Raw genomic sequence first — 15986 nt, 5'->3', positions numbered from 1 at the left:
TTTGTGATCACATGAGCACTTTGTTATTGAACATCCATAGTAGTTTGATAATGTCATACGTACACGTCATATAGCCGCGGACACGGAGAGAAGAGCGCTGCCACCGATGCTGAAGGTATTTACAGGCAGGAGGAGGCGGCGGCGAGGGAGGGAGAAGGAAAGGAAGGAAGGAAAGGAACCCCAGCGGCTTCTCTCTCTCTCTCTGAGAACATTTCAGCTCGACCGCCTCTCGCCGCCGCGTCTCTCCGGGTTTCATCGCGACCACGTTGTTGCTTTCTGAACGGGATGTCAATGAACAGCAAACTCGTCAGTGCTGGAACTAAAGTATATACTCGCTCTCTGTATGTACCATAAAAAAAAGGCATTATTAAATCTGAATTAACATTCATACATGTAGCTCTGCAGGATTTAAATATATTTACAGGTCAATGGAAACTAAATTGCTGAAATGAAATGTACATAACAATACATACAAATAAAGCTGTACAATAATGCAACAAAAAGGAACTTTTAAGCTGGTAAAATCATATCCATGTATGCAAGTTTTTCAAAAACTACACAAGTATTTCTTGATTTAATAAATGCACACTGATTTGTTTTAGCATCGTATATGGTGAAGTATTTGGATTGGGCATCTGTTTACACTCATATATCCAGGTTTGACGCGTACAGCCGGGACTTTAGCTCTCCGTCGTCTCATTTTGAACCTAAGGCCACGACAGGCAGCGTGTTGGGGTTTCCCTTTAAAACTTCAACAAAAATATCACCTCTATATCCTCTCGACTCTGAAGTAGAGAAGAGTCTGTCGCAATAAATCTGAGGAAGGTGTCACACGAGACACTTCATATAAAATATAATGTCTAAGACAAATATCGAGTCACTCGCCTTAAAGTGTCCAACATTCCTCCTTTTTTTCCATCAAGCGCTTTAAGGCATGGATAAGAATATTTACTTCTCTCTCAATGCAGGTAACTAATGAGACTTCCTGGACCCCCAACACCTTCTCAAAGGCCTCCACACGTCTCCTCAGCTCCGCTTTGCTTTCATTGGACATCCTTTCCTTGTTTTTCTGTCCAGTTAAGACGCCGGTCAATAAATAAATAGAACGGTTACGCATTTACAGTTTGAGATGCACATGTACAGCTCAGACTGAAGCAACAGGATTGTGGGGGTTAAAAAACAAAGATGATATTAGGTTTAAGTTACTATGAGGAACTTTCATGCTGTGTTGATTCTGGCGCCCCCTGTGGACTAAAGTGGGAGTGTCTCTGAGCGCCACAGTCCCTTTAGAAAAAGTTCCTGTGTTTCGTTCCTTCCATCTTCCTATAAACAGCCTTTAAAGAGCAGAGATGAAATAAAGGATGGAAACAGATTCAAACTTGTCATCCGAACAAACTCCTGTGTGGTTCTTTCTACTCTCCAAACAATAATAATAATAACAATACGTTGAATCATTGGTTTTCTACGCGGATCAGTCGGCTGAGAGTAAGCGCGTGAAACCGACTGCGGGCGGAAGCGGCGCAGCGAGGTGGACGTACGTGACCGCACAGCGCCATGCTGTGTCATGGAGCGCCGCCGCTGTGTCGCGGGTAGAGATGGAGGACAGTCACAGAGCAGCAGAGAGAGGGAGAAAGAAGCGCGTGGGAGTGTCTTTTGGTTGTTGTTTGGGGGATGTATGCATGCATACTTGTCTGGATGTACCCTCTGAAGTAGACGTGTGAGTTTGGGTTCTAGCCTGCATGCTTCGCTCGCATGTGTCTGTACATCATCTTCACATAATCTACAGTGTTCTTCTTTGTATTTTCTCTTTAGGAATCCTCCCCAGAGATCTCAAAAATTGGGTATCATTCATTGTTTCAGCGGTTTGACCTTCGTCTCGCTCCGGTTCCTCCCCATGGCACAGCTTTCTCTCTCTCTTCCGCTTCAACGGCGCCCGAGTCCAGCGGCGTCCTGGCTGTCCTCCGTGCCGTTGAGGGTGACGTAGACGATGGGAACCAAGCCCCGGGTGGAGCCCAGCGAGCACAGCAGCCAGTCGGGATCGGCCCTCCTGCTCAGGACCCGCAGGACGTCGCCCTTGTTGAAGCTGAGCTGGCCGGGCTCGGTGGCGATGTGGTGGCACAAGGCTCGCACCTCACTGCGGGGCGAGAGGGGAGGCGGAGCCAGTCTGTCACGCACTGTTTTTATACCATTATGTTATTAGAAATCATTCATTCTGTTGAGGGTTTCCTGCTTTTTTTTATCTTGTGTGATAATAAAGTTTTGGACTGTTGGTCTGTATTCTGAAGAGCGAATTTCTTTTGCTGAAGTCGACCTTATGATCATCTCTTCATCAGAACTGACCATTACATTAGTTATTAGCAATTAATACACACAGAAATCTAATCATCTTGATGAGTCCCATCCTTTTGATTCTTAAACATGCATATTTCTCATTGTGAAATGTATCAATCTGGACCCAAAGAATATAATCAATATAATCAGGAAAAAGACATATTATTCTTAAAATCTGTAAATTAAAAGTACATAACAGTATCATTTATATACTAGACACCAAATACTTGATGAATCTGTTTCATTATTGCACAATATTTAGACTTGTTAGTGTATTTCAAACACAGTGCACAAAGACTAAACATATAGTATGATATGAAAGATTTTACTTTCACTTTCACTAAAGTAAAAAATACTTTTTTTTAAATCTATCAAGTCTCTTCATGAGCATTTTCTTAAATTAAAAGTGAGATGATTAGTTGTTTCTTGAAAATTAATTTAATGAACAATTCTTCCCGACAGAGCAGTGCATAAAGCGTTACCATGGAGACTGTTGTCTGGCTTTAGCCGGCCGGGTCGTCGTCGTCGGTGGGGGCGAGGCGGAGGTCGGGGTGGGCGCTGCTGGAGGCTCCGCCTTCTTGCCGCTCCCCGCTCCGATAGTCTGAGCCACGAGGTCAAGAACCGACCGGTCCAGAGAGAGCCAACCCGACGGCGGCCTGAGAGAGACAAACGTTTCATAACTTTATGGTCTGTTTGACCCTAAATGGACCAGAATAGACGAAATGGACGTCATGCTGTATTGAAGAAGACTTGAAACTCCAGAATGAACATCATCACACGCTTCTTATCAACTCACCTGGTCTTCTGAGCTTTCCCCTTCTGCTCGGCCGCCTCCGCCCTCGTAGGAGAACCGACGCCGGCTCCGAAGAGCCGACCCCAGCGCAGACCCTGCCCCTGTGACGGGCTCTCCTCCTGGGCTGCAGCGGCGCCCTGCGGAGGCTTCGCCTCTTTCTCCTGGTTGAGCACAGAGTCCGGCGGGCTGCCCATCCACGACGACCTCCCCCTGGACCCGGCCGACTCCGAGCTGCTGCTGCTGCTCTTCCTGCTGCTTTGCCCCTCCCCCTTTTGGCTGGACTCCGCCCCCTCCACCACGCCCTCTCTGGCGGGCGGCAGCTGGTTCTGCCGCCTCTCCGAGGACTTCCTCCTTTTCTCCGTCTTGACGAACTTCGACCCCTCTGCCGATTGGTCGATGTAGACCTGGGAGGACTGCATGAGCTGGTACCACCAGCCCGCCTGTCTCTCCTGCCGCTGACGCCCCTCCTCCGCCACGTCCTTCTCTTTGTCCTTCCTCCTTTCCTTCTCCTGTCCGTCTCCTTCGCTCTCTTGTCCCACGCCTTTCATTCTCTGGCTGCTCATCCCCCTCTCCCTCCACAGATCCATCGTTTCAGTCCTGCCGATAGTCCCGGACGCCGTGCTCTCCGTCGTCGCCCCCTCGCTCCTCAACCTCGGTTTCGCTCCCGCTCCCTCTGCCCTCGCGCCCACCCCTTCCATCCTCGGCCACGTTCCCTCCCGCCTCAGCCCTGGCCTCTCCCGCCTTGCCTCCGCGCTGGAATCCCTGACCATCTCGCTCACCGTGGCGCTCCACCCTCTCATGAGCTGGAAGGTGGAGCGGGTGGACTGGTCGACGCTCTGGCCCGCGGAGCACAGCTGCTCCTTGCGGCGGAGATGCTCCTGGCCCTTGAGGAGGAGGTGCGGCTCAAACAGCAGGTCCAGGTCAAAAGGGAGGAGCGACAGCGGCTGCAGCAGGAGGAGGAGTTCCTCGAAGAGAGGCCTGCACGCCCCCTGCGAAAGGGGCAGGAAACCCCACGGGTTGTAGTGTGCTGCTATAATGTCTGAGGACAGGATAACAAACGGGAACATGATTCAGAGGAAGCGAGACATCACACGCTTATGTGCATCAAATACATATCTGAAGATGGATAAGTGACACCAGCTGAGTCTCACCTTCATGCGTGTAGAGGTGATTGAACCAGAACTCCAAAGATTTTAGGCTGAAATGGAAGCAGAAACACGTTTTAGTTGTTATATTTCATTAGAGCAGCATAAATGCAGCACAGCTAAAATGGACATGAATAAAGTCCTCTCACACATAATAAGCTAAAAGGAAGAAAATCAAGGGCCTTTAAGTTAAATAAGCCTGCAGAAAGTAAGAGGTTGAAGCCTGCCAAACACGTCACTGCAACTTTTGCACGTCACCGCAACTGCATTTTGCACATTTAATAAAGTACATATCTATCTATTAATGTTACAGTGGGAAACTAAATATTTAGACCATGTTGGTACATTTGGGGGCCACTTGAGTCTCTCAGCTCAGTTTTTGGTCTCAACCGACTCTTGAGCGTGCTAAAACAACTGTCCGTATGCCGTCTGCTGCTGAGCAGGTGTATACGGTGAGGTTTTACAGCTTTTTGCTCTGAAAACAGCTGCCTGTGAGAACGCTGTGAGAACGCTGTGAGAACGCTGTGAGAACGCAGTGAGATCGCTGTGAGAACGCTGTGAGAACGCTGTGAGAACGCTGTGAGAATGCAGTGAGAACGCTGTGAGAACGCTGTGAGAACGCTGTGAGAACGCTGTGAGAACGCAGTGAGATCGCTGTGAGAACGCTGTGAGAACGCAGTGAGAACGCAGTGAGAACGCAGTGAGAACGCTGTGAGAACGCAGTGAGAACGCAGTGAGAACGCTGTGAGAACGCTGTGAGAACGCAGTGAGATCGCTGTGAGAACGCAGTGAGAACGCTGTGAGAACGCTGTGAGAACGCAGTGAGAACGCTGTGAGAACGCTGTGAGAACGCTGTGAGAACGCTGTGAGAATGCAGTGAGAACGCTGTGAGAACGCTGTGAGAACGCTGTGAGAATGCAGTGAGAACGCTGTGAGAACGCTGTGAGAACGCTGTGAGAATGCAGTGAGAACGCTGTGAGAACGCTGTGAGAACGCAGTGAGAACGCAGTGAGAACGCTGTGAGAACGCTGTGAGAACGACGGGAGTGAAGCCAAAAATAGTGAAGTTGCAGTCGGATAGAGAAACTGAGCTGAAACTCGCTGTAAACTGAGGCCCCGCCCAGGATGAGCCGTCCTTGACAATAACAGTAAAACAGTAAAAAAAAAAACAGGATATAAAGAAAAAGGACTCACTTGAGCAGGCCGAAGATGAAGGCGTTGAGTCTCATGCTGTGGCTCGTGAGCTCCGAGTACTGGCTCACCTTTGAGAACAAGCTGTGGAGAACACGAGTAGACGGACCTGACGGAGACAAACGGAAAGAAACATCATCATCATCATCACCCCGTGCTGCGTTTCCCACAAGCACCCAATCCTCCTGCTAACTGACAGCTGCCATGTTTGAAAATAGTGACAAATCTTTTGTGATTTGGCCTCCTGTGGCTTCGGCAGGTCGTGATGTTATGGAAAACCTGCATTAAGCATGAAGCCGGCGGTGATGGTTGCGGCCATTTTAGGTCCTCACCCAGCTGCGTGGAGGCCTCCACCAGGCTCCAGGGCCGACAGCGCCGCTGTCCGATGATCAGGTCCAGCACGTAGGCCTTCAGGCCGTCCTGCAGCACCTCGTGCAGGGCCGGGCACAAGTACTTCAGGATGAGGTGACCCACATTGGGACTCACCCAGCTGTTCCCCAGCTTGGCCTGGCGGCGGGGAAGAGAAACGTTAGTGCCTCGAAGGAAATGAAATCAGGGAATGTGGAAAGGCGAGATGAAGGATCAGAAATACAGACGGATGCTTTGTGTTTGCCACCGCTGCTTTGGTCCGTGTGAATAAGTACCACGTGTTGTTACCTGCGAGTGTATCGTCATGGATGTTACATTCACTTTTCATTTCTTTGCTCAAGTTTCTCAGTCAATGATTGACTGGTGATAGGCTGCGATTGCCCCTTTGGTTCTCCGCCTTACGTTCATAAAGGTATTTGGCGGCGTGGCTTTGGCGAGAGGACGGAAGGGACGGGCTCGTCAGCTGTTCTTTTCTCTTGAAATACCTCAAACAAACAGACACGAGTCCTGAACGTGAAGCTTGAATGAGCTACACACCTGAGGTGTGTCTCCAGAATAAAGATCGAATGAGGATTTTATAAAGTTCACCGTTGTTCCATGAATTGAAGACAAACAGCTGTGTGAGAACAACTCCTGTAATTGATCCACTGGAAGGTTTTGTGCTCTTTTGTACTTTGTACAGTTCTACAATACTGTCGTGTTTGTGAGTCATTTAGCCTCTTGTGAGCTTTGACCGGCCTGGTGGGATCGGCCCTGTGTGTTTGTCTTCATCACCACCAAAAAGAACTCCTACCTTTACATCTGGGTCTCGACTGGTGCTGAAGTGCGCCACGATCAGATCCACCGCTGTGTTCACGGCTTTCACCGAACCTGAAAGAGTTAAGAAGGAAAGAATAACGAGTTTGTTAATCATCCCATTCGGCCTCAAGTAACAAGCGTCTTTCTCTTCTTTCAATCCATTGTACTCAACCCATTGTTTGATTTCTCAGTTTTTTTTGAGGCATTAAGATCCAAATTTAGAACAAATCTCTCTGTGTCCTTCACCGACAAAAATCTGCGTTGAACTCATCGTTCGATTCCCGGCAGCTCGCTGTGCGACGATCAGCTGGTTCTGCCACCGGCCCGCTCAGCAAACAACCCACAAAGGTCCATGAAAACACTCCAGATAATAGTATTTCAGCTTTACCTACAAGGATCACGCTAAGACGCGTGACACAGGAGGCGTTTGTGAAACAAAGGGCCCACTCAAAAGGCGCTTCAGCAGCGTCGATGTTGGTCCGTTTCGGGGAACCCGGGCGATGCCGCTGCTCAATATGAGACCTGAAGAGGCCTTGAAGGACCCTCCTCACAGTCAAGAGGCCTTTCTGTGGCCAGAGGCGCTTATCAGCAGCTTTCAAAAGACATCACTTCACTCCTCGCTCTGCCTCTCAGCAACTGCTGCGTCTGCGCTGCGTAGTCCTGAGGAGTGCTGAGTAGTGTCTGTCATCATCTCCTCGACTCACAAAGAAAGACCATGTGATTCGTTTTCTGAAATCTCAATCTGTCTGTCATTAGTTTTATTTTTTACTTCCATGAAAGTCGGCGACATGACACGTGTTCAAATATCAATTATGTCACAATGTCCTAATACTGATTATTCTACCTATAAACGGTGCTTGCTAACAGTGTGAATGCAGAATACAGATGTTTGTGTTTTGAGTAGAATTTACGACCGCGGGAGAGAGGAGCCTATTTTTATTTCTTTTATCTGAGCTAAATTTCATATAATAAAGTCATTAAGTTGCTGAGCTTTTAAAAAGCTTCCTCACAGGCCGCCGCCAAAGAACACGGCATGGTCAAATGTTACACACACACACACCCACACACACACACACACCTCTCTTCTGAGTCAGGTCCACTGAGACGTGGGACTGAGAGGAAGAGCTGCAAGAGGAGGAGGTGGAGGCGTCGGGGGAGAGACAGAACTCCTCGGGAGGCTTCTCGGTCAGGGAGAAGTAGTCTGGAAGGAAGTCGCTGTAGATCTGCTGCAGCTTCGCTGATTGGCCCACTGCTGAGACACACGGACACACACACACACACGCACACGCACACACACACACACAGGTGATCAGAGACACACGTATACAAAGAAACACACACTGCCACAATGTATCTATCGTCACAATCCTGCATTCCTTCCAACACTGTCAGTAAAATCATGAGCACCGTTGAGCCGTCCCAGCGCGTGGGGGGCTGAGGGGAAATCAAACACATTCCGTCTGGCGGGTCGCGGCCCCGCGGCCCTCCCGGGTTCAGGGTGACCAGAAAAGTGGCCCCCCGAGTCCCTCTCCAATCCCAGAGGGTTGCGACGGCGGTACTCCCTCCATTTGAGAGCCTGGGGAGAGAGGTGGTGCGCTGAGGGGGAGGAGTTATGGTCGTGATGGAAGCCGTTAAAGGGTGGATTATGGAGGAGATGGAGAAAAGGAATATTGAAACATAAGTATATGTAGGGGGAAAAGAGGAGGATGAAGAGGACGGGCAGGCGGGGAATAAGGTGGAGGAGATTTAAGAGCATGCATGAAGGGAGAGAAGAGAAGAAGAATAGTAAGAATGTAAAGAATTCACCAACAGGACTTTCACAGCACTGAAACCTAAAACCTTTTAATGTAAGCTGCTACTATCGGAGAAAATGTGAAGGGCAGTGATTAAAGAGGACCACAAACAGGGAAGATGGCCGCAGTTATATATAGTTGAAAGGAAACGGCAGGAAAACATTAAAGAAAAGTCTGATGTCGAATCCTGATTGTCGTCTTTAAGGTTAATTTAAATAAACGTCTGTAAAGTCACCGTCTAACGCTGAAGGAGGTAACATGATGGTGATCTTTATAAACCTGCAGGACCAACTGTGTCCAGGTAAAAACAAACAGAACCACACACAATGTTAATAAGTTGAAGCTCATATATCGCAACAAATCTCATTGTTTTCACTCAAATAGAAACTATAAATTAACCAGGATTCAACTCTCAAGGGTTGCCACTTCACCTCAATAAATAACATGAACAAAAACTCCAGGAAAGTTAGTTTTAACTAAGGCTGGCCGGGCCGGTTAAGCCAGCACTTGTTGAAGACAACACAGACTGGACTTTTCTCACTGAGGAAGAAAAACTGAACTGAAGACATGAAAAGCACTTATTGCTTTTGTATAAAGTGAATAAATTGCTGGTCTTTAACATCTTTAAGGTAAGCAACAGACTGAACATGGACCAAAGAAGGAGTGGCTTGTCCCTCACAGGGACCCTTACTACTGAACAGTACCTGTTCAGAAAAAAAAAGAAAACAGATTTATGAACTATATGTATGTATGTTAACTTGCTGTTCCTCCAGAGTGCTGTTATATTGTCCTGATAACATTACAAAAATAAGCCTGCAATACCCTAGTTTTTACTTCATTATTGAATTTGGCGCATAATGCAGATTAATGCGATTAATCAGTTAATTTCTTTCAACTTTGCCCAGCCCTACTTTGAACGGTTGTGACGTTGGAGATTTGTTGTGTTTTTGAATATCTTATGATCAAGCCTCGTAACTTATTTCTGCTTTTGAATAATTCCTCAAAGACACACGTTCAGGACCTACCATTATGCGTCCTGGCTCCGGGCGCTTGGCTTCCCTCCGCGGGTTTCCCTGACTCCACGCAGCCCAGCGGGCTCAGCGTGTCGCTGTGGAGGGCCGGTAAACCGGCCAGAGCTCCGTGATGGAAACAGTGGCCCTGCACCGGCGGCAGCATCGGTGGCACCGCCCCCCTCTTTGCCCCCAGAGACGGAGGTGGAGCGCTCGGCGGCAACGACGCCAAACACCCCGCCTGCTTCGCCGCAGGGTCGCGCGGGGGGGCGAGGCCCGCCGACAGCGGGCACGAGGGGCTGTGCGGCGGCCGAGGGCTCGGGGTGCAGGTGGAGCACGTCCCGGAGCTGGGCGCCCCCTGGAGCCGCACCGGGGAGTAGCTCCCGAGGGGTGAGGGGCGAACCGATCCCGGCGGAGGGGCCGCCGCGGCCCCCTGGTAGTGGTGCACGTTTTCGGCCACGTCTCCATCGTCCTCCCCCACCGGATCTCCGGAGCCGGACGAGCCCGAGCCGGAACCGGAGCTGGAGCGGGCCTGCATCCCAGAGACGTAGCCCGAGAGCAGGGGCAGTAGCGGTTTGGGCTGCGGGGGTTTGGAGGCAAACTGGTGGTGGAAGGTGAAGGGCTGGATGGGGAGGGTGGTGGGCCGCTGGTCCTTACTGTAGCGGACCACCGGCGGGCGGCTGTCTGAGGAAGTCGAGAGGCCACCTGGACGAGAACAAGAAGGGCGGAGAAAAAAACAAAAGAAATGGTTTGTTTTTCTTCAATATCTTTAAAAAAAATCCCTTTGGTGACAGAAAACAAAGACATCAACCTTGCCCCCCGCCATGGACCGTGGCTGTCTGGAACCCGTCCTGCATGCTATGATAGACCGTGGCTGTCTGCAACCCGTCCTGCATGCTATGATAGACCGTGGCTGTCTGAAGCGGGTCCCGCCTCGGTTACCTTGGCCCTGCCGATGCCCCTCCTCTCTACCTTTTCCGCTGACATGGACTGTGGCTATTTGGATCGTGGTCCATGCGTATACTACTCACATGCATAGTTTTTGTCACGTTCATGTGATGTGCTGTAACTCTGTAACGATGTTCATTCTGGTCACATGACATCTGTTGCTTCTGTCCATCTGGGGAGAGGGATCCTCCTCCGTTCTCCTGAAAGTTTCTTCCCTTTTTCCCCCGTTAAAGGGTTTCTACGATCTTTATTTGGGGAGTTGTTCCTGATCTTGATTGTACAGCCCTCTGACGCAAATCTTGTAATTGTGATTTTGGGCTATACAAAAGAAATTGAATTGAATGGAAATGAAGTAGGGTTTGTTACATGAGAATGAATTTATTTGATCTAAATGTACCTGATAAAAAGGCTACCGAGGTAGTAGGGGATTATAAGAAATGTATTATTCCAGTTTAGGCTTTAATTTAGAGCTAAAGTTAAAAGTTATTGCATTTTTGATGAATTTGCAGATAACTTTTAATTACCTGCAAATTTTGAAAAATCTAAAACTAAGATTTTTAATTCAAAAATAACCACACAATGCCTGCCTCACTTGTCTTCAGGGATATTAATTGACAACATTTCAGTACATAGACTTTCATTCGGTCATGTCTTAAATAGGTCCGTAGACTTGCTCAATCCACCAGGAAACTAAAGAGTGAAAAACACAATTTATGGATTAATATAAAAAAATGCCATCTTCACAATTACAATGGAAACCGGATTAGGAGAATAAACTATAAAATCGTTATGACGAGGCCTGAACACGGAGTCTAGAAGTGAACAAATGCAAACGGACACAGAAAAACTGTCCAGTCATGAGTCACAACATCAGACAACCATGCCACAGTTCAGCACTGCTGACAGGCCCATGTACACACACACACACACATTCAGAAAAACACACACATGCACATGCACACACGAGAGAGAGAGAGAGAGAAAAAGAGAGTGAGAGAGAGAGAGAGAGAGAGAGAGAGAGAGAGAAAGAGAGAGAGAGAGAGAGAGAGAGAGAGAGAGAGAGAGAGAAAGAGAGAGAGAGAGAGAGAGAGAGAGAGAGAGACACACACACACACACACACAAACACACACACACGAAGACTAAACCTGAAGGCCTTTCGTCAGGAGGGACACCGGCGAGGAGGAGACTTTTTATTCCTGTACTTCTTCTGAGTCAGTCTGTCTGTATATGTGTGTGTCTGTGTTTTACTGTGTGTATGTGTGTGTGTTTTCCTCGATCCAGTGCAGCGGAGGACAGATAGAAGAGGGCGCGTGACGTCGACGACATTGCGCAAGCTGTTTTGTCGTGCTGAAGGCCGGCCCACCGGGGCAACCTGAGCCGGGTGCAGCGACCTCTCTCGGCCACAGAGGGCGATGCAGAGCTGCTGCGGGAACACGAGGGAGGACGAGAGAGGAGGGAGGAGGAAGGAGGGAGCAGGGAGGATCCCACCAGGCCTGAGCTCACACTGGTGATGGAGGATGGGAACACTCCGTCTCTGTCTCTCTTGCTCCGTCATCCCTCTAATTGCCCCCTCCTTTCCTCTCTTTTCCTCTCCACACCCACCTCACCTCTCTCCCTTTTCCATTTCCATCGTCTTCCCCGACGGATCCATTATATTCGTTCTGCCTTGCAGCTCCGTGCTTCATGTTAGCATCATTAGCGGGGGAGCTGCGACGCAGCTGAAGCCCGATAAATAATAGATGTACGGAGACGCTGCAAAGCCGCTCGTTATAATCCTGAATCCTCACCGTCAGTGAAAAGCGAAGAGGAGGTTTTTACGAGGCAAATGTCTTTAGCATCCTTTTTTTCAGCTTATGCTGAAGTCAACAAGACGCTGCTGGAGGGCTTGAAGCAGGTGTTCTTTTGTTCTCGCTACCTGAACACTGTGAGAAGACTCTGCTGTTGCACATCTGTATTCACAATATTACATTAGAGGTGAGCGCGCTCCAGCTGCCGAGGCCCCCGGCTGATCAGAAAAAGGCCTCGCAGATTCAGTAATCTCTATTAAATCACTTCTCAAAAACCCAGACACGGCTTTTATTTTGTTATTATTTTTCATGGACTGTGTTTTTCCTGTTTCTTCTATTGGGCTGTGTTTACATGTGACCTTAGTTTGCCCTTCACTGTTGGGCTTCCTGTTGTTATCGTTTTGTCTTTGTGCTGTATACATAAAGTTTGAACATCTGCAGAGAGACCATGAATTAGGGTCTGAACTGAATAATCTGCAGAGTATTTACTTAATTAATGTCAGAAAATAGTTTAAAAAAACCCAACTATTTTCAGTTTACTGTCATATAATATTTAGTTTTTAACAAAATTCCTTACCTCCCTTCGACATTTAATGGACAGTAAATAAATAGCTTCTGTAGGAAATTATGTTTTTCCACCAGCAGCCTCATAATGCACGCTGACCTACATCTGGTCCACTCTGTCCATGCCAGGCTCACTCAATGCTGGAGTTACACAATGGGGAAAAAAATAAAAGAGCACAATCTACACTACAAATCCAGAGTAAATGAAGCAGAAACATGTTTGTTTATGCTGGATTTGATTCTATTTAACCAGAAAGGTATCATAGAGATATAAAAACCTTGGTAATTGGCACCAGAAACAACACTTAAACTTAGTGCTGGAGAATATTAACCTTTAGAAGCTGAGGGAGTCATTTTGTTAATTAAACATCATCATATTAGCAACTTACATTCCATAAAAAAAAAGAGAATTTATTCTCTTTCTTGGAGTGTCCCTGGGATGATTTTTGGGCGCACCGGCCCGTATAACAGTGTAAACGGGGACAGCTGGAGCCTCCTGGGACATTCCCCTCCCTGCTCTTATTCCAGTGGAATTCCAAGCACTCACAGTTTGTGTGTTTATCTAACCAGAAGCACACGGTGGTGTCCGTTCTCTCAACTTACCCTGGGCTTCAAATAAGAAAATAGGAAACGGCAAACCCAAGTCTCAATAGCTTTATGTGGGAGAGGTGCAGCTGTCAGCCAGGCGGGAGGCCGTCTCTTTTAGAGGAGAGGCGATGGACAAGCTGACGCTGATGGTATTTTAAGGACACACAGTCCAAGACTTAGATCAAACGGCAACCTCCAGTTCTTCAGAGGGAAGCCAATGCTGCCAAAGTAACTAAAGCTGCGTTCTCTCTAGTGACCACCAGAGTGATTTAGACTGAGGCTTGTTGTGATTGACTGGGTTGTCTGTGTTTGTCTTAGAACTCTCTGTTTTCAGGTCATTAAAACACCAAAGATGGCAACGGCTAAATGACCAATGGGTGATGCCAAGCTGTGCTCTGCTTATTCCACATTTTTTATATATTGACCGTGATCGCTGTTCTTGGTCCCCATGCTGCATTCAAAAGGCCAAACTACATTCAAATAATCCGTCTGACTGTTGCATCGCCTGTGTCTGATATGAGGACACAACCGTGATGCCACTCCTGCTCACCACTTCGCTTCATTCATGGTCAGATGAGATGGAGATGACTGAAGTCGTTTGCTTGCTTTCCTTGACTTCCGTTTTCTCGCCCCGAGCGCTGATCGGCTTAGACTAAGCGGCCAATCAGAGGCCAGCGTTCAGCGAGCTGAATCAGGCAAGTTCAAAAACCCAGGGCCACAGGAGCTCATTGTGGGTCGAGACACACCTCCAGGCTCTCTGGATGAGAATAACACGCACACACGCACGCACGCACGCACGCACACATACACATACACACACACACACACACGTGGAGCTCAGAGGGGGTTTCATCTCCTCGCTCACCTGATTGTTATTCACAGCACGTCTGTCCCACTTCAACCTCCTCAGTCCTGCTGAAGCTGAGGATACACACTCTGCTGCACAGCGACACATGCTGGCAAAGGGGGGTTTTCACACACACACACACACGCATACACACACACACACGCATGCGCACGCACGAGCAAAGGACGACTGGACTTGCCGAATCATTACAAAACCATGAGCGAACCATCATACAGTCACAGATACAGCTTAACAAATTTCCAAAAACTGAACAAACACTCAAACCAAAAAAAAAAATATTGTAGAAATATTTGATAACGCAATTAAGACTTAATTTCAACATAGTTTCTTTTTGCATTATCATGTTCTTCGGAGGAATACCTCACGCGCATCAATTGCTCACCTGGCGTTATCTTGAATTTGTGAAGAAAACATTTCTTGCAGGCCTCAACTTCTACAGCGTAGTCCCATTTATCCACTGGCATGTTTACTACAACATGTGCACGTGTGTGGGAAGTACACAACTGGATAAATGAGGTTATACGGCTGGAGGTCATTTAGCTTTGCGGTAGTTAAACGCCGCCCATTTACTGCAATTCATCAAGACTTCTCACTGCTCTGGAAGAGATTTAATATCCAAAAAGTCTTTAAAAAAAATAAATCTTAATAAGGATTCAAATGATTGTATGAATATGAAAAGTGGCGTTTGTAGAGTGACGAACTCGGAACAAATCTTAATCATTTAACTGTCTATTCTTAAAACTTCTTTTTAAATCTTTATCAAATTGCTTTTAAGTGATGTCGTCCTTTGATGTTTTAATTTTTAAGATCTATTATGCAGTTCTTTTGTTTCCATTGTTTTGTTTGTATACTTTATATAATTTGTTTGTTTGGTTTGGATGTGTTCAATGTTTTTATGGTATGGTCTTTTTTGTTTGCCGCCATTTGGGTCATGTTTTTACTTTGAAAAAAAAAGAAGACATGTTTACATTTGACTTGACGCTTATGTGCTGTTAGATAGAACACAGTAAACGCTGTATTTATTAATGTGCAATGTTCCTGTTAAATAAACCAATACGTAAATAAATGCAGTAAGAGGAGACGTACCTTCGGCCTTGGTGCGGCTCTCTCTCGCCCCCTGCAGGTGCCGCTCAGCACTGCCTTGACTGTAACATCTGGTGAAGGGTACAGGCGACAGGCTCTGACAGTCGCCCTCCGAACGCTGCTCCGGGATCGGAGAGAAATCCAGGGAGGAGTGGGAGTGGGTGGAGTAAGTGGAGGAGAACGGGTCGGCGGGCGCCTTCACCGGCGGCGAACCCCCCGAGCCTCCGTTTCTCCGCTTGCTTCTCGCGATCTCCGCGAAGGAGGTGACCCGCGGGGGAGCCGGCGGCGTCGGAAGGGCGCCCTCGCTGAGCCGGACGGGGCAGCTCAGCATGCGCTCCAGCGATCCGAGCCGGGGGGACGGAGACTTGTCCAGGTTGCGGTCGTAGCTGCGAGAGCGGAGGCGGCTCCCCGAGGAAGCGCCGATTACGGCGCGGCCAATCACGGGAGGGGAGACGTTGACGTACACCTGGCCTTCCATCGCGGCAGCGGCGCCGTCGGCTCCAACGGCCACCTGCTGATTCTTCTTCTTCTCCTCATCCTTCTCATCCTCCTCCTCCTCATCACCACCATCGTCATCATCTCGCTGCATAAGGAGGAGGGATAAGGAAAGATGGACGTCAGATTTTTTTCCAATAGTTGATCAGATAAAACAGATTACTAACCACGGTTCAAAGGTCAGATTACTCATCGACAGGACATCGGTACCGGCCCATGTTTG

General features: G+C 48.1%; 1 protein-coding gene across 4 annotated transcripts in view; it reads right to left on the bottom strand.

The window, feature by feature from the left end:
• rusc2 (RUN and SH3 domain containing 2) overlaps nt 1-15986 on the bottom strand; it is a 33615-nt gene continuing 17629 nt past the window's right edge. Inside the window, exons 3-13 of one of the 4 annotated variants that reach the window (XM_068604799.1) lie at nt 15272-15851; nt 9445-10134; nt 8034-8222; nt 7705-7878; nt 6622-6698; nt 5792-5966; nt 5463-5568; nt 4276-4322; nt 3128-4163; nt 2814-2987; nt 1-2134 (exon numbers count right to left, since the gene is read on the bottom strand). In XM_068604799.1, coding sequence (XP_068460900.1) covers nt 1924-2134; nt 2814-2987; nt 3128-4163; nt 4276-4322; nt 5463-5568; nt 5792-5966; nt 6622-6698; nt 7705-7878; nt 8034-8222; nt 9445-10134; nt 15272-15851 — 3459 coding nt within the window. In that variant the 3' untranslated portion in view covers nt 1-1923. The remainder of the gene's footprint in view (nt 2135-2813; nt 2988-3127; nt 4164-4275; nt 4323-5462; nt 5569-5791; nt 5967-6621; nt 6699-7704; nt 7879-8033; nt 8223-9444; nt 10135-15271; nt 15852-15986) is intronic. The other 3 variants (XM_068604800.1, XM_068604801.1, XM_068604802.1) reach the window with 3 other exon arrangements.

The sequence above is a fragment of the Clinocottus analis genome, unplaced genomic scaffold (genome assembly GCF_023055335.1).
Source record: "Clinocottus analis isolate CAN_PGR_092001 unplaced genomic scaffold, fCliAna1.0.p SCAF_7, whole genome shotgun sequence".
Classification (NCBI taxonomy): Eukaryota; Metazoa; Chordata; class Actinopteri; order Perciformes; family Cottidae; genus Clinocottus; species Clinocottus analis.
The sequence above is the reverse complement of the archived record's forward strand: the minus strand, read 5'-3'. Positions and strand labels throughout refer to the sequence as shown.